Genomic DNA, 21,030 nt, shown 5'->3' with positions numbered 1-21,030 from the left:
TGCCAATTTAATCCCTCATGCCAATTTTGGTCTGTCGACACTGACGTGAATACCGATCGGCACTGAAGTGGGCGCCGACACTGATGTGGAAAATATTAAATATTTTTTCAAATTATTTTTTATTTTCTTTCCTTTTTCTCTGTTCCTTTCTTCTTCCCTATTCCTATCCTCTTCCTCCACTGACAATAAACTCGTTTGCTGCAGAGCTCAAGAACGTGGAGGAAGAAGACGCTGTCCCTAACGCCATCGCCACCGCCATCGCCACCGCCTCCGCTGTACCCCACGACCAATCCGACCACTTCAATAGCCTCACCGATCGAAGAAGATACAATTGCCCGCAAGGCCTCCCTTGTCTGTAAATCCTTCCTCTCCATGGTTGAACGGGACAGAGCTGACGGACGCCGCCGCCATAGTGATCGCTTAGATTTGGATGGGGTGAGGTCGGGCCTCGCCTAGTGCCGGCAGGGGCGAGAGAGAGAGAGCGAGCCGCGAAATGAAGGGGTAACAGTGAGGGATCGAAGGGAGGAGGTCGGAGTATAGGAGCCTGAGGGACCTGCGGTTGCAGGATTCCGCGGAGAGGATAGATTTACAATCCAGATATGGGCGATTACCGTGGCGGCCGCATCCGTCAGATCCATTGCGTTCATCCATAGAGAGGAAGGATGTCCTTGCCAATCGGTGAGGCTATTGAAGGGGCTGGGTTGGTCGTGGAGTGCGGTGGCAGCGGCGGCGATGGCTATGGCGTCGTCTTCCTCTATGTTCTTGAGCTCTGCAGCAAACGAGTTTACTGTCAACGGAGGAAGAGGAAACGAATAGGGAAGAAAAAAGGCACAGAGAAAAAGGAAAGAAAAAGAAAAGGATAAAAGGAAAACATAAAATAATTTGAAAAAAATATTAAAAAAATATTAAATATTATTCACGCCTGCGTAGGCATCCACGTCAGAGCCAATTAATATCTACATCAACGTCGGCCAGCAAAAGTTGGTCGGAGGGACTGAATTGGCACAAATGCAAAATGTTTAGGATTGAATCGGCACAAAAGAAAGGTTTAAGATTGAATTGACAAAATTAAAAAGTTTAGGACTAAATTGGCAAAACTATAATAGATTTAGAACTTTTTTGATAATTTTCCCGATTAACGGGCGTAGAGCTTTCTTTACGAGGAAACCCTAGTTTTTGATCTAAGATGCTGAAAGTTTTGGTCCTGTCAAAGCCTTGTCATTAGGCCAAATGATGACAAGATGGTTTTGAAATAAGAAAACGTATTACATATACATGGGATTAGTACTCCAACATGATCCGTGACCGGCCGGATGAAGAAAGAAAAGAAGAGAAAATGAATAAAATAAAATAAAATAAAAAATATTAAGATAATATTACTGTGACATCCACGATTTTAGCGGATTATAAATCGTATATAGAATAGATTATTGACTAATTATTAAAATTAAGAAAACGTTATAGGATGGTCCGAACAACGAGTGAGAACTAGATGAGCCGGTGCGAGGGCCGTTGACCCCGTCCGGTTAAGGTCGGACTAGTTCGACCAAGCGCAGCGAGGCCGGGTGCACGCCCAACCGTTCTTGGTTATGTCCAAGGGCGTAATCTTTGGGAGGCGGCCAGGCTGAACCGCCATAGTCGTCCTCCTGGTTAGTCGGCGCCAACCTCTCAATCGTATCGCCAAAGCTCTCGTTTCCATCCCAATGCTCCGTAATCAAAGTCATCAGTAGAAAAGTAAGTCAATACATAAGTCAATTAGCAAGTCAATGTACAAGTCAATTAGTAAGTCAAGTGAATAAGGACAAGGTTAGTGTCATTTTCAAGTAATTAATGAAATTTGGAGAAAAAGTTTGGAAAAGTCAAGATTGATAAATACATGCACATGGGTAGAAAAACCTAACGTGCAAGATCATTTGAGAAACTTGGGTAAGAAGTTGGGCAAAAGTCAAGGTTCAGAAATGAAACTTGAAAAAAAAAAGTTTAGAAAAATGAAGGTTCATAAATGCATGAATAGTAATACAACTTGGGGAATAAGTTGAAAAATTACTTTAAATAGGGAAGGGGTCTCTTCCATTTTTCATAACCCATTCCCTCTTTCTTTTACTCCTCCCCTCTAGCTCTCATGCCCCCTTATTGACACTTGATTTTTTATCATTTTATTTTTTTTAAAATTATTTTAAAATAGTTAAAAAAAAAATCATAAAAATCGTAAAATCAACTTTGGAAGCCTTGGCCTAGCCTTAGGAACCAATTTTGAAGAAAAAATATTTTTTCAATTTTTATTATTTTGCGGATTTATTTTATTATAAAATAGCCAAAAAAAAAATAGCATTTGAGGTCAGAAAAATACCCAAAAATAGTCAATATTTTTGTTTTAATTCTCTCTTCACATTGGTCACTTTAAACTTCAAAAATTCAATTTGGGTCACTATGTTCCTTCGCAAACATAAATCCGAATCGAGTCCAAAAATTCCATTTTGAGTCTTTTAATTTTAATTTTCTCTTTTTATAAGCTATGACATTGGTATCTAGAGCCTTCAATTGGAATTGGGTCCCTTTGCCAACATTTTGTTCAATTTTGGCATAAATGGCTTAATTACATATTTTATTTTCAATTTAGTCCCCGGTTTCACTAAAAAAGAAATTAAATGTTTCCCGGGAACACCCATGAAAGTTTAGACCTCCTACCCTATATTTTTCGTCATTCCGAATCCATTGGTGTCTTAGTTTGAATTAATTTGATCATTTAGGCTTTGAACAATTCAAAATCATTACCCGGTCAAACTTTGGATTTGGTGTTTTTACGCTAAATCAAACCATTTAATCCCCAAAACACATCTCTCAAATGGAAAACATGTTGTAGAACCCAATTCCAGCTTCAATGTGATTAAAAAAGGTCACTTTGTTAAAGATAGTGAAATCGGGTCGGCCGGGTCGGGCGAGTCTAACCCAATGACCCAATACCATTCATTATCTTCAACCTTCACCCATTTACATGCGTAGACCTGCATCCCTTCGGAAATTGACCAAATTGAGCACCCAATCGGACAAAATTGATTGGACTTTGAAGCTAACTCGTCACCGGTTCTAAAGAACCTAATTTGACAGCGTTTCGTCGCCGAAGCCGGGAGATCCACTCCCATTTACGCCGTTGCCCGTACCCCCACGTCCAACGCCGAACCCGTCAAATCCCGGCCAAATCAGAGGCTGTTTCGCAAAACCCCGTGCCACGTCCTCACCCCGACCTCATTCCAGAACATTCCCCCCCGCCTTTTGGAGTCTTGTGGACACAGGTGTCGCATGAAAATGGTACGAAGTTGGGCAGATGGCCCTTAGGTATGAGAGAAAAGGAAAAAAAGGGCCATTAGAGGGAATTTTGTGAGCTGGCATGCTCGTACGAAGGCCGAGCGCGTGCACAAGGCTGTGGGACGTTGTTTGTAAGTGGTAAGGGACGTCAGAGAGCGCGACGTTTGGCGAATTTGAGAAAATTTAAGAGAAAAAAAGGCGGCCATGGCTCATGTTTGAGGGATCCGGAGCTGGCGACGAAGCGTTTTTAGAGGAGTATACCGAGAAGGCCAAGAGGTTTTTGAGTGAAAACCACCCCATTTCATCTTTAGCAACACCCCTACTTTCCAACGAGCTATCACACACCGCCTCTCGTCACCGAAGCTACCCGAAAAGGTAATGTAAATACCCCTTCGCAACCAACCATTGTCCGGTTTTGAGTATTTTGCCTGCTTTTGTCCCATTCAACTTTCGGGTTGAACGGGGCCAAACCGACCTCACCTATACATGTCTCTGTACTTATTACTTTCCATGTGAGTGATTATGTGCTTTGGTTTAACTTGAAATGTCCCCGATTCATGCTTTTTATGTTGCGCGCCATATGTTCGATAAAATGCCATATCTTATTCAAATCCCCAACTTCGAGCTCATGTTTCATTGCTTTCCCGTGCTTGTTTTTGGGTGTTATTTAGCTCGTTGCATTCTATGTATGTAATTCTTCATAATTATGTTTATTTTTTCCATTGATGATGTGTGGATGTTGAGATATGGAAGCTTGAACTTGCCTTGTCAATCTGGTTTTTACTCTGTTTTGCTCCTAAAACAGTCCGCCTTCCTTACTTTGGAGTCGTTTTTCTCTCTCTTCTTACATGTGTTTCGAGTCATTCTTGGCCGAGTCTCTTCTTCATGTGTAGCTCTTCATGTTGATATGTTGTTTGCTCGTTGGTTGTGAGTGATGCATGAGTGATATCCCTCTAAATTCGCCTTCATGAACTGCAGTTTTTCCAGACTTGAAAATTCCAAATGTCGAGGTTTTAGTCAATCCAAACACTTGATTTTTATGGAGATTTTCTCTCTGGTGGTGAATGCATTGAGAGTCGTTCTTGTTTCATATTGTTCTTAGTACATAGCTCTTCGCATTGGTATGTGGTTCGACAGTTGGTTACGACTATGGAGTGAAATATGAGGTTGTGAATACCTCCCTGCTAGTTTGATTCTAAGGTGAAAATAGCTCAAACCCTTGAGCTTCGGGGTGTTTTTCTCATTCGTCTTGCAAGCTTTAAGTGTCATTTTTATTTAACGTTATTCTTCATATGTAGATATTTGTATTGATATATGGTTCTCGTGCAAGTTATGATCAGAGTGCAAGAAAATCAGTCACGAACATGCCTCTGTGAACCATCCCCGGGCATTGAAAATTTTTCGAAGTGTTGAAAGTAGTGCGTGCCCGCCACTTTAGAGTTATTTTTCTTGGTGATTTCTCGGGCTTTTGAGATGGTTCTTTGATCCATTTTTCTCTCTATATGTAGCACTTCACATTGGTACCTTGGGTTCGGTATAATTGTCTATGTGGATTAAGTTATTTGCTTCCAAAAATATCCCGATGAGCTGCAAAGTTAGGGGCTGGTTATTTTTTAGGTGTTGGCTACCAAGTGAGCGTATTCACGATGTTGTTGCGAAGCGCTCAGTCAAGTTTTTCCAAAACCATCAATCATTTTGATAATCCCTTTCTTCTTAGTTTCCCATGATGCATTCAGTTTCCATTACTTACTTTTAAGGGTCGAGATATTTGCCCGACAAGATGCTCCATTGGTTGAGCAAAATTCCAAAAAAAATGTCAAATTTTTTTCCTTAAAATGGTGTCTTTTTAGGCTAGCTCGGGACCCATACAGTCTGAGGCCGGCGCCCGAGAGGCGCGGACCCTGTTAACCCTGTCCGGAATTTTAAAAAATAAAAATAAAAATAATGAAAAATCATAAAAATTCGGAAATTTCATTAAAAATTCAAAAAATTTGGAAAATTCAGAAAAATTCTAAAAAATCCCAAAAATAGGAAATAGCTACAATCAATTGGCCATCACCTATTTTTGGTGTTTTGATTCCCAAACTTCCAAAAATAACGATTTCTCCTTTTTGGCAAATCGTCTCCCAAAAAATTTCAAAAAAATTCTGAAAAATAGGAAATGACCACAATCAACCGGTCAAGGCCTATTTTAGGTGTTTTAACCCTTGATCTTTTCAAAAATGATGATTTTTCCCTTCCGATAATGGTCTCCAAATCTTCCCAAATTACCCCTGGCCTTAAATCACACCCTCTCTAAGCCATTAGGGTTATACTAGAGAACCCTTGATGTGCATTGATGTGCTTTATTTGTGTACTTGATTGCGCAATCATTCATTGGTTGTGATTGATAGGATTAGTCTTCCGACTTGTATGAAAACCCATTTTGAACTCACCTCACCCGAAAATCATGCCCGCATGAAATCTTAGTTAAGATAATCACTCATCATTAGATATCGAAAGGGTGTTGGTAATGACACCGACGTAACCAAGTCCTCGAACCCAAAACCTCTAGTTCCGCAGAATTGAGTGACTCTCCCAGTCGTTCGGTGAGGTTTCCGATCGACCTTCCAAGAAAGACCAGTGGCGACTCCAATTGCATGCACACGATGTACATGCCACCCAACCACACTAAGGTTGAATATGATCGATCGTTATCGTAAAAAAACTCGAAAAGATACTCCCGTTGTGATTTGGTATGGGTCTAGGAGGGCCCACGCCGAGTAAGCCCGTCGCCTTCCATAAGGTGGGCCTATCGGTAATCCATTAGCCCATCCATCGAGGAGAGGCCTCAATGAGAAGGGTCACGACACCTCTCTCTCTCTCTCTCACACACACACACACACACACACGCACGCACGCACGCACGTGCGCGCCCATGCGTCATCTCTCCCTCATGCCTCCTTCACTGGTCTTTACTTGTACAGCTACAATTTCGTTCGTCCCTCGTGTGTTCTTGGGTAATTCTACATAAAAAAAAATGTTGGATGATTACTAGTTTTGATATAGGGATGTTAGTTTAATGCTTGTTGAAGTGGATTGCTTGGTTATTCGTTATAAATGAGATGAAATGCAAGCCGGAACATAAAGATAGGTTATGAAATAACTCCATTTTTGTGTGTATAAGTATTTATTGCATGGGAAAAAGTACACTAGAATTGTCATAACTTGTGTACGGCGTTCACTTGAGTGCCATAACTTTCAAAACGTTCACTTAAGTGCCATAACTTTCAAAAATTGTTCACTTAAGTGCTACTTCGAAGCAAAATTGTTCACTTAGTGCTACAGTAACTTTTTCGGCGTGCTACAGTAACTTTTCCGGCTGCCACGTCGGCTTTTGTACTGCCATGTCGGCTTTTCTGGCGTTCACGTCAATATGGCACTCAAGTGAATGATCTTTTAAAGTTATGGCACTTAAGTGAACGCTTTAAAAGTTATGGCACTTAAGTGAACGCCGTACAAAAGTTATGGCGGTTCGAATGTACTTTTCCCTTATTGCATGTGGTATAGGAATTTTATTAGAATGTGTAGATGATATGATAATCCTAAACAAAGATAATAAAAAGATCATGCGTGTGCAAGTATGTATTTGCCATTAAAAGACATCGATGCGCCACCATTAGCGAGAAAAGCAATGGTGTAGGGGCTCGGGGGTAACGATGTATTTGTGAAAACCTTTAATGATCATTGTTCATGACAATGGATGGATCTGCCGTTATTCGCTAAAATTTTTACTTGAGGCGATGGTGTAGACGTCGTTACTTAAGGATGATATGATTCGACGTGTCGTTGTTCACGTGCAGTGATGACATTACCCAGTACCGAAAGTTCTGATCAGAGGTTTGGAAGAGGATGCCCAAAAGTGAAAAGAAAAGAATGCATGTTGCATTTATTTCGTTTATGCTTGACATTGTGACAAGTGTCATAAAAAGTTGTTATGGATGATGAAAGGTTCGGGAAGTAATAACCCGAAAGCGGAAAGGAAAGCATGTTACATTTATAATTTTATATTTGGCATTATAACCAATGTCGTGTTTGAAGAATTTGAGTGATGAATCACCGGTTAGTTTTGGGTTCACAACATCGGGTATTATAACTTCTACACTATCTCGGAACCACTGCTTTTTCCCTCTGGGCTGTGTGCTCATCCCTTCATTTTTCAAGGAACTAACATGGCTCGGTCGGTCCAGCGCATCGGCACGGTTACAGGAGTGGACATTTAAAAAAAGAACCTAGAGTGCGTTGGTTCTAGTGTGGTGTTAACTAGAATAAATCTATTGTATGGCTTAATTTGGGTAGAATAGAGGTAGTTCCAGTGGAATTTGTAGTTTGGTTTCTGAATAACAACGGTAGACTAGTCGGACTTATCCAAGACTTTGGCAGACCCCCAGGTTCTAAGAAGGTCAGTCGCCTGCATGGGAGTGAGCTATCATGGAGTTCCAGCCCTAATAAAGTAGTAGCCAGCGTGTTGTAAGGCCTGCGGGCCGAGTTGTCCAGTCAGAAGTTTCATTATATGTGTTATTGATGGGAGAAGTTGTGAGTCGACTCTTCGAAGCACTAGTTTCAAAACCTCTCGAACCTGCGATTTAATCAGAAATGCACAGTATTTCGACACTTCTTTAGTAAGTGTCATTCTAAACATAGGGATACAACTTGAGACAAAGTGGTCTGTTCAAGGATCTCCATCCTAAGATTACTCCTATGCAAGCACTGGGTAGAGACCACCTTTAAAGTCAAAACTACGGCCTAAAATGGCAAGTTGGATAGTCATGCAGGCAACCGCCCCGACAAGACTTGGAGGTGAGAATCGTAAGTGCGGTCAACTGTGATCTCTTAAAAATTCCATTATGGTGTGCGATTTTGAAAGGTATATTTATTCTCGATTCTCGAGAAACTAATACTCATATTCATCAATTAATCATTGTTCAAAATCAAAAGAAGCTTGTAAAAGTTGTGGCTGAAGCACTCGGCACTCGCGTATTTGAGAGAATGCAGGCAGTCGAAGAGAGAGACGTCGTCATTGTTGGCGGTGGCATCTGCGGCCTAGCAACTGCCCTCGCTCTTCACAGGTATCTTTATACTTATCTGATACATTCAGTTATGTGCTAGATAAAATAAGCCTGAATTACTATGATCCTTGTTGTTGTTCGACAATATGTTTGTTTTGCCTTTTCGCTCCCTTGATACTTTCTGAGAGAGAAGAACATGCAGGAAGGGCATCGAGATCTTGGTGCTGGAGAGTTCAGAGTCTCTCCGTTCCGCTGGAGCTGCCATTACCATTCGAACCAACGGGTGGCTTGCACTTGACTGTCTCGGCGTTGGCGACAAGATCAGGAAGAATGCCGTGCCTCTTGAAGCGTATGGCTCTCTCTTTATCGGCTGCCCTATTTCATACATAGCATGCTTCTTCATCCATGTAAAAGAAAATCCATTTAACAGTTCAATACTACTTTAGTCTTCATATTTCGCGTGCTCGATTCTGTCAAAATTCTAAGGACAATCAGGTTAGTGAAAAGATTATGGTCACAAACAAATCAATGCCGATGTTTTCTTGTCAATAAACTAAATTTTCATCAACTGGAGGAGTCTTACTGTTGTTTTCCTGTGGCAGAATAAATAAGGAGGAAAAGTTTCCCATGGCGAAATGCGTTTAATACACTTCTAGCTAACTATATAATACTTGGGTTTTTCTAAACACTAATGGTCAATATGAACAGATTTCGGGAAGCAAGGCTTGACAGCAGATCAAGCATGCTTATCAAGACTGAAGCCCCTCTCGGGTAATGCAGTCATACTACCCTATGCAGCCGATGCAGTGAATAATGCAAACTGTGATCGATAACAACGCGATGAACAATTACTAACTTCATGAATGACTGACTTTGCAAGTGTTTGAAATTCTGTAGTAAGGGAGAAGTTCGATGTGTTAAAAGAAGTGAGCTGATCGAAGCTTTGGCCGGCGATCTGCCTGACGGAACAGTTCGTTTCGAATGTCACGTGTTGTATATAGAAATGGATCCGGTTACTTTCTTTCCGGTGCTTCACTTAGTAACGGATCCACATTAAAAGCAAAGGTATGTCTATCTCCACTTCGACTGTAATACATGATAACTTGGGTTCATCAGAAACCTCTCCAATTGCTATCGAAAAGCGGCCATATCATTCCTTTTGATCATCTACATTAGCTAGATTCAGCAAAGTTTCCTAATAAGTAATCTCTCATGGAGAAGCGTCGTGCATCTTCGGCAGGTTTTAATCGGATGTGACGGGGTAAACTCGGTTGTGCTGGATGATCTGGAGATGAACCCTACAAAGGTTTCCTATACCTCTGCGGTGACAGGATTCACCAGTTATCCTGCCGGCCACAAGTTCGACAACGTGTTCGCCATCACCAAGACGAACGGCATTATATTAGGATCGGTCCCGGTCAATGATAACTTGGTCTACTGGTTTATAACTCGTCTTTGGACCTCCCAAGGTACTCCTAGTGTGACATTCCACGTTATCGGCTAACTTGGCGTATTATTCTCCTGCTTATCTATCACAAATTGATTTGACAGATTGGACTATCTCGAGGGATCAAGAGCTAATAAGGATGCTAAGCCTCCAGTCGATCCAGAATTTCCCCGCAGAGATGACAGGGATGATAAAGGGAAGCGACAAGAGCTCCTTGTCGAGCATGCGGTTCCGGTACCGCGCCCCGTGGGACTCACTACAAAAAAACACGGATTTTGCCACGAAAAATTTGCGACGAAAAAAATTCGTCGCTAATTTCCGACAAAAATAGCGACAAAAGCAAGATTCATCGCTATTCGCGACGAAATTGGCGACGAAACAATTAGTCGCTAATTAGCGAAGAATAAAGCGACGGAAACAAATTTCGTCACTAATTTGTGACGAAAATAGCCACGAAATATTTTTCGTCGCTAATTTCCAATGAAAATGGCCATGAAATATTTTTCGTTGCTAATTTGCGACGAAAATGGCCACGAATAATTTTTCGTCACTAATTTGCGACGAAAATGGCCACGAAAATATTATTCGTCGCTATATCTTTTGCGACGAAAGGCAACGTTTCGTCGCTAATTAGCGACGAACGTCTTTTTTCGTCGCAAATTCTTTCTTAAAAGTTAGCGACGAACTATTATTTTCATCGCAAAATTAGCAATATGAATAAAAATAACAAAGAAAAAATTAAAATTAGCGACAAATAAATATTTTAGTCGCTAATACGATATAAATAAAAATAAAAATAAAAATGAAAAAATAATTAGAAACGAATAGTGTTTTTTGTCGCTAACCTCCTATTGAGCAATTAGCGACGAAAACTAAATTTCGTCGCAAATTTGTTGCTAAGCATTTAGCGACGAACGTTGATTTCGTCGCAAAATTAGCAATATGTAGCGACAAACTCTTCTTTTCGTCGCAAAATTAGAACTATGAATAAAAATAACAAAGAAAATGTTAAATTTAGCGATGAATCACTATTTTCGTCACTAATACGATATAAATAAAAAAAATAAAAAAATAATTAGCGACGAATAGTGTTTTTCGTCGCTAAACTCCTATTGAGCATTTACCGACGAAAACCAAATTTCGTCGCAAATTTGTTGCTAAGCATTTAGCGACAAAAATCTATTTCGTCGCTAAATTTAAAATGCTAATTTTGGGATGAATAATTAGCTCGGAAATTCTCTTCTTAAAAATTAGCGACAAAAATTGTCATTTGTCGCTAATTTGCGACGAATGGCTGTTTTCGTCGCTAATTAGCAACGAATAACAATTTCGTCGCTAAATTTAAAATGCTAATTTTGTGATGAATAATTAGCTACGAAATGTGACGGTGGCTAATTTGCGACGAATTATCTTTTCGTCGCAAAATTAGCGACGAATAAGTATTTTTCGTCGCAAAATTAGCGACGAGTACCTTGTTCTCGTCGCAAATTAGCAACGAATTTCATATTCGTCGCTAATCTACGACGAATAAAAATTCGTCGGAAAGGTCACCCCACAGAGAAAAAGAGAGGCGTGTCTGAGACCCTCTCTCCTTTCATCGTCTTCTCTCGCCTCTCTCTCGCTTCCATCGCGGCCCCCTCGCTCGACTTGCAAGATCCCATCTCGCCGGACCTCGACACCCACCAAAGCCGCGTCCAGACCCTCTTGGCCTCGAGCACTCAACCGCGCATCGCCTCACCCTCTCGTCGCTCCGCCACGTCCTGTCGCTGGCCTCCAACCCCAGCCCCGGCCAAGAACCCTGCCTCGCCCTCTGTCCATACCGCACCGCGACCCTCTCTTCGACCCCATCTATTTTCTTGACCCAACACCCCTCCTTAGGTGATTGAGCTCATTGCGCAATTGCTTCGAAAGAGGGGTTTGTTTGGTTTGTCTAATCGTTTGTCTTTCCGGATTTTCAGTTGTAGAAGCCGAGCACTGTTAGTGGAATTGGTCTGGGGAGCACAGTCGTCATCAACTTTTGTTCATCTTGCTCATATAGGCATTTTCACTGCTTTCTGTTCAGATATGGATGTATAGTGTGTAGTGATGGGTTGCTCCTGCTTCACGCTTACCTGCGTTGCCTGCATGTCATCTTCTGCTAAGATTTTGATGTAACTTGCAGGGTATGAATCTTATGTCTTGTGCTTGTTGTCTTTCAGTTTCTCGCAAAACAATAATTTGACTGGTCAAGTTCCAAGGAGTCTCCTTAATAAGCCTGGATTGAATCTCAAGTAAGTGGTCGTTCAATGTAATGTTTGTTGTGCTATAATTCAATGTCCTATTAGGTCTAGTGTTTTGTTTCCTTTAAGGGTTTATGGCAACGGTTTGATGGCACCACCCCCACGATAATGACGACTGTAGCTGAATACACAAAAGTGGAAGCAAGATGGCTAGTGTTATTGGACAAATACTTGATTACTGTCTTATCTGCTCACACATCAGTTGTTATTGAACTTGTAGACCACAATGTCTGATTTTTTTCTGGCATGAAAGATCGTATTCGCCATTATGTAACCTTCCAAATGCTGCATTTGCATTTCTTTTTGAAGTTACTCTTGAATTACATTTAGCCTGTACACATTCTTTTGTTTCTCTTGCATCATGGTTTCTAAGGTATTTAATGTGGCCTGTGCATCGTCAGATTCTTAGAGATTTTCAAATCCTTGGTTACCGGCAAGATCAGAGCTAGATATTGGAAATGGGAAACAATTGCTGGGGTGGTTACTGATTTTTCAACCTCCTTAATATCAATGAGTTTTATCAGACTCTTTCAACAGATGAAATCTCGGCATTGGTTGTGTCCAACCAGGATGCTTCCTTGCACAGTTAGTGCAAACCGATTGAAGCATGCTTGTTTGTTTGTGGCATATGTATCTTTTACTGGTTGGCTTGCTTTACAATATGGAAAAAGGTTGGGCCTTCCTGTGATTTATGTCTATAGGTAGTTTGGAAAAGCCATTTATTGTCACCTTAGCATTTAGGATTCTGCTACTATGTAATTGCAGGATCTTGTTGAATATTGTACTTAGCAGAGAAGACAGAAACGTTTGCTCAGCTAGTGTTTGGTTTTTGTGTGAATAGAGGGATGTATGTAATGAAGGGAAGTTAAAGCAAGAGGCAATTCAAAATGATGCTGTTGATGTCTTACTCATCCTGAATATGTGATGTAAGATGCGTGTTGAGTACATCTCTTACTTGTTGTAGCTAATATCGTTAACTAGATGAGAGGGAAATAACAACAGAACTAGTTTATTGTCCTTTTATTGTAGAATGTAGAAAGTGTAGAAAATGGAGTTCGTTATGTACATGATCTTTGGCTTTAAACAAGAAAATACTTCAGGCAGGGTCTATAACCATTGACTTGGAGGTTTCCATTTTCACGAATGTGTTATGTTCTGGATGTTTAAAAGCTTGAATCAGGAATATGCAGTAAACGGCTCTACTGTATCTTGATTCAGGGATGTTCAGCAAACTGCTATACCGTAAAGTTCTTTTCTTTTCGGGGATGTTCAGCAAGCTCCTGTCTTTTCCTTATAACGTATGAAGGTTTAGCTCACAAGAAACAATCGAGAAATACATTGGTCAAAATAAAAAGTTTCACTTTAGCTATATTATCGATATCCCTTATCTCATGTCAAGTCTTATTATGCAGGAGGATGATCAACATGGCAGGACTGAGCACTAACAAGGTCCCTCACCTGGCAAACGCAATACATGCTGCAGCTTTTACAAAGATTTTCAAATGGGTCTAGTTCACGACATTCTCTTATTTTTGGCTAAATCTGTGGGAAAAAAGAATGGTAGATGAAATGTATTTTGTTTGCATATTATTATAATATTTAGATCTTGCTTTATTAATGTTAAATACAAATTCTAGAAATTAATTTTGTTTTTAATTAGATTTAAAATAAATTATTTTATTATACGATCACAAATTATAAAAGTTCGTCGCAAAATTCGTCCCATGCCCGATCGTCACAAAATTCATGGTTGAACAAATTTGGTCGCAAAGTTCGTCGCCAAATTTATCCCTAAACAACATTCATGGTAAAAATAAAAAAGAAAAATCCGCCGCTAAATTTCGTAAAGCTGAATTAGGCGCAAGCAAATTAGTGACGAAATGCTTTCATTGCTAATTTGCTACGAATATTTTCCTTGCAAATCTCGTCACAAATTAGCCACGAACTCTTACTTTTCGTGGCTAAATTTACTTGGCGACGAATTATTTTCCGTTGCTAAGTTTCGTGGCAACGTTTAGTGACGAAATTTGTTCGTCGCAAATCAGCGATGAAATTTTTTCGTCGCAAAATTCGTCGCTAATTTGCGACGAACTAAATTCGTCACAAATGTCGTCGCAAATCGGTGACGATAGGATTTCATCGCAAATTGGCGACGAACTATATTCGTCACAAATTTCGTCGCAAATTAGCGACGAAATTTCATTTTTTCGTCGCTAATTTTTGCGTTGCCGTATTAGCCACGAATTTTTTTTCGTGGCAAAATTCGTCGCAAAATCCATTAGCGACGAATTTTGCCAAAATTTTCGTGGCAAATTTCGTGGCTAAAGCCTTATTTTTTTGTAGTGACTTACTCTACGGAAGGTTCTGGAAGGGGACTGTGACGGTGGCGGGAGACGTGCTGCATGCCATGAGCCCCTTCATTGGGCAAGGCGGTGGTGCGAGCTTGGAGGACGCGATCGTGCTCGCGAGATGCTTGTCGAGGAAGCTCTCGGAGATCACTGAAGGAGATGGAGAGGGGAGTTGCAGGAGGAAATGCGAAGAGGCGCTGGCGAATTACGTGGAGGAGAGGAGGATGAGGCTCCTCGGGCTGTCCGTCTTGTCTTACGTGTTCAATAAGCTCAACGAAGGTTCGTGCATGGTGGTGAAGATGGTCTGCGTTCTTATTCTGATCGTCTTCTTCAAGGACCGAATTGCTCACACAGCATACGACTGCGGGCACCTCTGAAGAGAGAGATTCGGGCAACATTCAGTGTGCTGTAGATAAATCATTCATAATATTAATAAAGTTGTGTCATGTGTAACCTTTTAATATTTTTGCAAGTAAAATTGTTCTTGTCTGAAGACATTTGGTTTTTGGCAACAGTCTATATATTGTTAAAATTCGGCACGCTATCTTTTAATCTTGCGAACGAAAATATTCTTATGCGTAAGACATTTTCGAAAGATTTCTAGACATCTCTTGATTAAAATTCACAATTTTACATAATGGATGTTGGTAATAAACTATTTTTTTTTTATGGAAAAAAAAAATCACAGCCTTCTCGCGTGATAAGTATGGGAATACATAGTTGAATTGATACACGGCATAGTAACATAAGATTAGCAAACACAATTGTGGCACGAATATAATTACAATGGAACCATTTTCGATAGGTATATTCCCGATTCTATCCGAAACACGAAAGAAATTTGAAATCCTTCACTTTAAAGTTTTTTGCTTCGATCCCGCTACATCAGGTAGTTACAATTATATTTTAGTTATATTAAAAATTCAAGGTCATTTAAAATATACATTAAAAGGAACAATAATAGAAAAATCTTCTAAATATCGAATGTAAGCGATATGATAAAATCCAAGGGAAAAGAACGTATAGAAACTTGAAAAAGAAAAAGTAAAAATAAAAAGAACAGGGGTAGAATTGGAATTTCAATATAAAAATTACAGAGAACTTGATAATTGAATGGCTTGCTGGCTCGTATCCTTACTGCTTCAACCTACGGTTGCTGAAGCTCCCATGGCGGACCGCGCTCTCTTATCCCTCTCCCCACCTCCTTCCTTCTCCTCCATCTCCGACCGAATACCATCTTTCCATTCTTCAATCCTCTCACGCTCGACCTTCTTGAAGACCAGACTCAGAAGAACAATCAGGTAATATAGTTTAGCGCGCAAATTTCGGAAATTTCGGTACCGTTTCTACTGTCAAATTACGAGCTTGGCATCACAAGGACTCTCGAATTAAGGCCTCTGCAACTCATTTCACTTCGTGGCTGTGATTTCCTGGCTGCTTCAGCAGTTCGTCGACTTTGCGTTTCTTGTTTTGGATTGGACTAGAGAAAACACTTGTAATGGTGAAGTCATCGTTGTTATACCTTTGATTAACAGTGTTATTTTTCATTTTAAACAGCATAAGTACAATTCTTGATCCAAGTATCGCTATATCTTAGATGCCCTCGTTCACTACCCATAGTAAACTATGAGTTATTTCACTTTGCAAAAAAGCTGTTAATTTCATCTTTCCATCTGTTGTGGATGAAGGCAGATATGCCAAAGGGAATTGACGGCAGAATCACGGTCATTGCCGCGGCTGAAGAGTAATGCTTCTGCCTATCTTCCAAATTTCATGCCAAGAATCAAGAACTTGTGACGTTAGAACTGTCCTCTGCTATATTTTCAGAACTCTGTCTGCCTGAATATCAGTCTAAATACCACTTTTAGTGTCATGATGCATCCTAGGATATGTGGCTCTTGCTTATCACTGAGGTTGGGACAAGTTGGGGCTTGTAGGTCTCACTTTCTGTTTGAATACAGGGCATTCTTTATGTGAAAGGTCTTCTGCTGATTCAGAAATAGTTGGGATGATTTCAGAGTTTAGGAACTTAAAGAGTAGAATACTTTCATTAGCTTTTACGTACAAGGTTATTCAATTTGAAATATCTTTTAAATGGCCCTAGTGGATCAAATGCTGTGTGTTATACTTGATGGCGATAAATTTTGACAATTGTTGTTATTTCCTCTTTTTGCACAAAGAACTTCTACCCTGTTTTTGGATTTTGGAGCAGTAATCTCTTAGGATGACAAAACGGAATCCATGACCTAGTCACCAGCAACGCTACTGTGGATTCATCACGAGACAAACAACAATATTTACTTGTAATTCAGAAAAGTCTTTCCACATTTTGAAGTTTTCATCTGGTTAGTCTGCGCACTGATGTAACTGTTTAAGCTTTTTTCCTTATCTTCCCTGGATTCTCCTAATCCTTTAGGGATGACTTAAGGGCTTGTGATATTTTGTACCACTATTTATCATGCTTTCCCTGGTATTTGTCTCTTATAAGTTCCTTTAGGGTAGTTGAGTGCTAACACAATGGAAGTTCTTGTGTAAATCTCTTTGAGAAGATCAATTTTAATGAGCTGTCTCATTCCGTCATTACCTTTCTCATACCTTGTTTCTCTCTTCAACTATGTTTTGTTTCATTGTTTCTCTCCTGTTAGCTATAGAGATGATCTCATTTTTTATTTACTTTTATCGTTGTTTCAGAGTCCTTGGAAAACCCTTTTATTATCGAAAAGATTTTAAAGGTGAAGGAGCCATCAGTCTGGGTATATGCACTATCAGTTGGACTTCCCTCTTGGTTGGCTTGTGCACAAGGTGCAGACGCAAGTGAAACTATTCAAATAAATGCTGTTTATGAGATTGGAGAGTTGTTTGAATTGGGAATCCAACTATCCTATTTGCTTTTGCTCTTGGCCTTGCTTGGTGTGGGTTCTTTCTTTGTCATCCGTCAGGTCCTAGTCCGCAGAGAACTTGACCTTTCCGCTAAAGAGCTGCAGGTGAATTGTTTTTTTTTTTTTTTCATAGTTCAGTCCTGGATGGTTTCATGACATTTATACCCATAATAGAGGCCTCTGTTGCATGACTCCTTTATTGAGGTTGGGTAACTGCGTCCATAGGACATGAAATTGTGGTAGGATGGGTATGGTGACACTTGATTTCACATCAAACACGCTAATTTCGCATTAGTATAAATATGCAACAATGCGAAACCCTCATATATTCATAAGAAAATTAAAATATTGTGCATACAGCGCATTTCTTTTGAGAACACTTAAGTTAAGGTTTGTTACTTCTGCAGCATAGTATTCTAGTCTTGTATAATGTTATGCCCAGTCCACACTTGTCACATCCAGACAAATGAGACGCAGGCACACTATCAGGCCGCTGCACCCCTCTTATTCTAGTCTGACTCTCATTGGTTTTGCGTAGTAGCAATTTGTTAGAACTTTTGTGGCATGCCATATTACTCTTGGGACTCAATTGTCTTTGAGCATATAGTTACAGATGTCATCCTGTGTTTTCTTCTTTCATTTCTTTTTAGCTATTTGCGGAGGATTATCCTATTATCTTCTCTTTGTATACAACAGGAACAAGTAAGAAGTGGTGATGCTAGTGCAACTGAGTTCTTTGAACTGGGTGCAGTGATGCTAAGAAGGAAAGTTTACCCCGCTGCAACTAAGTATTTGCTTCAGGCAATTGAAAAATGGGATGGAGACGATCAAGATCTTGCACAGGTACTAGGTCGTTGTAATACTTAAATGGAAGTATGAATCTTGGTCCTTTATCAAGTACAATTATTTTCCTTTTTCCATCCTTCTATGTGTTTGTGTGTGTGTGTTTTCCCGTTGGTTCTTTGAGACATTGGAATCTTACCAAGGTCTTGGTTACATGGCATGTAGAAGAGGCTATAGATACAATGTCATCTATTTGAGCTTCTGGTTTTTCTTTACATTTTGGAAATTTTCTATGATGTATAACGTTCCTTTGAATAGTTGCCATCATATGAAAGCCCTTGAAAGGTAGAATGGAATAGAAGCTCGCGTAGCAGAGGTAGGTTCATGGAGAAAGATTAACTTTAAAGATGCATAAAAGGGAAGAAAGGCCTTTTCTATGATAGATTTTTCTTGCTTCCTTCATAGCAGCACTCCGAAGTTTTGTACTGTACCATGAAATAGACATTCCATAACTAGATGTATGTGTACTCCATTTCTTCCTGATTATTTAGATATCATTTGAGCTCTGTGCAAGTTATGCTGATATCCATCACATAGACGAGTAGAATCTTGAATTTCAAACTAATGAGAAAATAAATCAGAGGTTCTCGACATTAATCATAACTCTTTGGGCATCTATATAAAGTGCGGCTCCTCTCGTCCATCTTTTGGGTATGTAATTTGGTGTCCACGTGTCAGGTATACAATGCCCTTGGTGTTAGTTATGTTCGAGATGGCAAGCTTGAGAAAGGAATTACGCAATTTGAAACTGCGGTGAAGCTTCAACCGGGATATGTGACAGCTTGGAATAACCTTGGTGATGCATATGAAAAGAAGAAAGACTTGAAGTCTGCTCTTAAGGCATTTGAAGAGGTGCTGCTTTTTGACCCTAACAATAAGATAGCTAGACCACGGCGGGATGCGTTAAAAGAACGCGTAACCATGTACAAAGGAGTTCCTGTGAAATCAAAAGAGAGATGATTGTGATTGATGGGACCAAAGTCGGCCTTTTCCTTGGTATGATCTTTCTCTTCAGTTTATCTGATGTCATCTAATTTTGGGACAGAGTATTTCTTGACACGGAAAGTGCCGCCACCCTAAATTTGTGAGCTTATCATGGGTATTAAATCCAGTGGTTTTGCCTCCTAAAATCCTCCACGCTTGAATCATCGGAAGGGCAGAAATTACCCAATTATCTCGGCACATCAGAATGTGATGGGTGGCAGCTTCTGGTGACTTAGTCTCTTTGTTTTACGATTTCAAAGTCAGAAGTTTGGGTTGCATCCTGAATGATTTTGTTCGTAAGAATGGAAGTCTTAACAAAATTCCCTTTCTTCTTTTGGGCTGAAAGTCTCCAGTTCAACATATGTGATTGTAAAAGGTTGTAGTCTCTCACATACCATCACTGCATGTGTCACCTCTTTGAAATACTTGTTTTGTTTTGGAGCGGCTGCGGCCATCAAAACAGGCTTGTGAAAATGCCATCTTTCTTAATCAGTGAAGGCCATTGAAGTCGGTAATATGACCTCGAGGGTAAGAAATAAACCTGTTTGTGTCAAGGGCTGAAGTATGGCCTCATTGTCATGCTGTGGAACTCAGACACCCACAAATTCTTGTATCGGTTGCTCGGTTTCTGGGCTTTTAGTGTTTCTACATCCATTCATAAGATCTTGTCTTGTGAAGTTCAAAGTTCATTTCATCTGGCGACGAAGTGTTTGGCCACCACCAAAGGCATACTATTCCAAAACTCTACTTTTGGGCAGAATCTTGTGGGCGCTCTTGAGATTTTTTAAGGACAATTTGATGAAATCTACTTTGTTTCCCTGTACACGAAGATAGAATCTGATGTGTTAGAGAGACACCTTCCAATCAGTTTTTCAGGAATTGTACATCTTGACATAACCACAGCACACACTGGAAACTTGAAACCGAAAGGACAAAGGGTTGTGAAGAAGTCAAGACACCATCAAGCTCTGCACGTCAGACTTTGCCGAGTATCTTGCTACTTCGGCACTACTTTTGACTTCGTTGGTTGAAGGACCTGGCCAAGGTTAACTTGGGGAAGTTGGGAGCGGGACAAACTCTAATTTGCACGTGGGTTCTAGCCATTGTACTATTATATTGTCATCACGACGAGGTTCAAATTTTAACTGGCGTGAAGTATAGCGCTTTTGACGTTTAAAATGTCGTGCAATTGGTGATCATCGGCCACTGATTGATTACAAGTTATTTCTACATCGAATGCTTCAGGACTTGGAGATACTTACGAACACTATCTGAAGTCACGCACAAATTTTCCATGGTGTCCTAAAAAGTCTTACGCCAGAAGCTACGATAGGTCGTCGGAGCGCTAGAATCGCTTGCAAACACGAAAATCGCCGTGAAACGCGTTATGAAGCTTCAACTGCAGCCAGAGTTAAGTCAGCAGTTGACCCAAGTTGATATCTTTATCACCGTCCACGCTGCAAAATTGGATCTCGCACCCATGTTCCTGGTTTCACTTCCAGGCAACACGACCCGCCTTCATGGAAGCAGCTGCCAACTCTAGAGAAAGAGAGAGAGAGAGAGAGAGAGAGAGAGAGTCGTTGAAAATCGCAGAGGCGTAGCTTCCTGGTAGTCCTCCACTTCACGCACCTCCATTAAATTAAGCTCCAGCACTCCAATGGCCCCCCCAATTATTAGCAGTTTTCTATTGAACACGCTCATGACTTGAGAGAAAAGGGGGGAAAAATGAAGGGAAACTGGTCAAAATTTCATGCATCCGATAAAGGAATAGATGGGGATGTGAACGAACGAATTGTCGTGTAGCAAAGTGGTTGGACCCACTTCATCTCCAATCACACGTCATTTCTTGAACTTCGCCTCCAGAATCAGTCCGTCCAAAGATTTGACCCTCTTGCG

The 21,030-nt window shown here is 40.4% G+C and overlaps 1 protein-coding gene and 1 pseudogene across 1 annotated transcript; both read left to right on the top strand.

Moving 5' to 3' along the window:
• The first annotated feature begins 8,262 nt into the window (after nucleotides 1-8,262).
• LOC115737196 lies at nucleotides 8,263-14,940 on the top strand (annotated as a pseudogene).
• Nucleotides 14,941-15,555: 615 nt separating this feature from the next.
• LOC115752023 (tetratricopeptide repeat domain-containing protein PYG7, chloroplastic) lies at nucleotides 15,556-19,434 on the top strand. The gene is made up of 5 exons (XM_030690086.2): nucleotides 15,556-15,729; nucleotides 16,117-16,172; nucleotides 17,120-17,412; nucleotides 18,004-18,150; nucleotides 18,829-19,434. The coding sequence occupies exons 1-5, from the start codon at nucleotides 15,596-15,598 to the stop codon at nucleotides 19,108-19,110; spliced, it is 912 nt and encodes a 303-aa protein (XP_030545946.2). The 5' UTR covers nucleotides 15,556-15,595; the 3' UTR covers nucleotides 19,111-19,434.
• The last annotated feature ends 1,596 nt before the right edge of the window (nucleotides 19,435-21,030 follow it).

The sequence above is a fragment of the Rhodamnia argentea genome, chromosome 2, assembly GCF_020921035.1.
Source record: "Rhodamnia argentea isolate NSW1041297 chromosome 2, ASM2092103v1, whole genome shotgun sequence".
NCBI lineage: Eukaryota > Viridiplantae > Streptophyta > Magnoliopsida > Myrtales > Myrtaceae > Rhodamnia > Rhodamnia argentea.
This window is presented reverse-complemented; position numbering and strand designations above follow the sequence as displayed.

Bases quoted from the DNA above. Each gene is read 5' to 3' on its own strand.
- LOC115752023 (XM_030690086.2), top strand. From the start codon at position 15,596: ATGGCGGACCGCGCTCTCTTATCCCTCTCCCCACCTCCTTCCTTCTCC. The intron at 15,730-16,116 runs GTAATATAGTTT...TTGTGGATGAAG, and splicing joins AGACTCAGAAGAACAATCAG to GCAGATATGCCAAAGGGAAT. The intron at 18,151-18,828 runs GTACTAGGTCGT...TCCACGTGTCAG, and splicing joins ACGATCAAGATCTTGCACAG to GTATACAATGCCCTTGGTGT.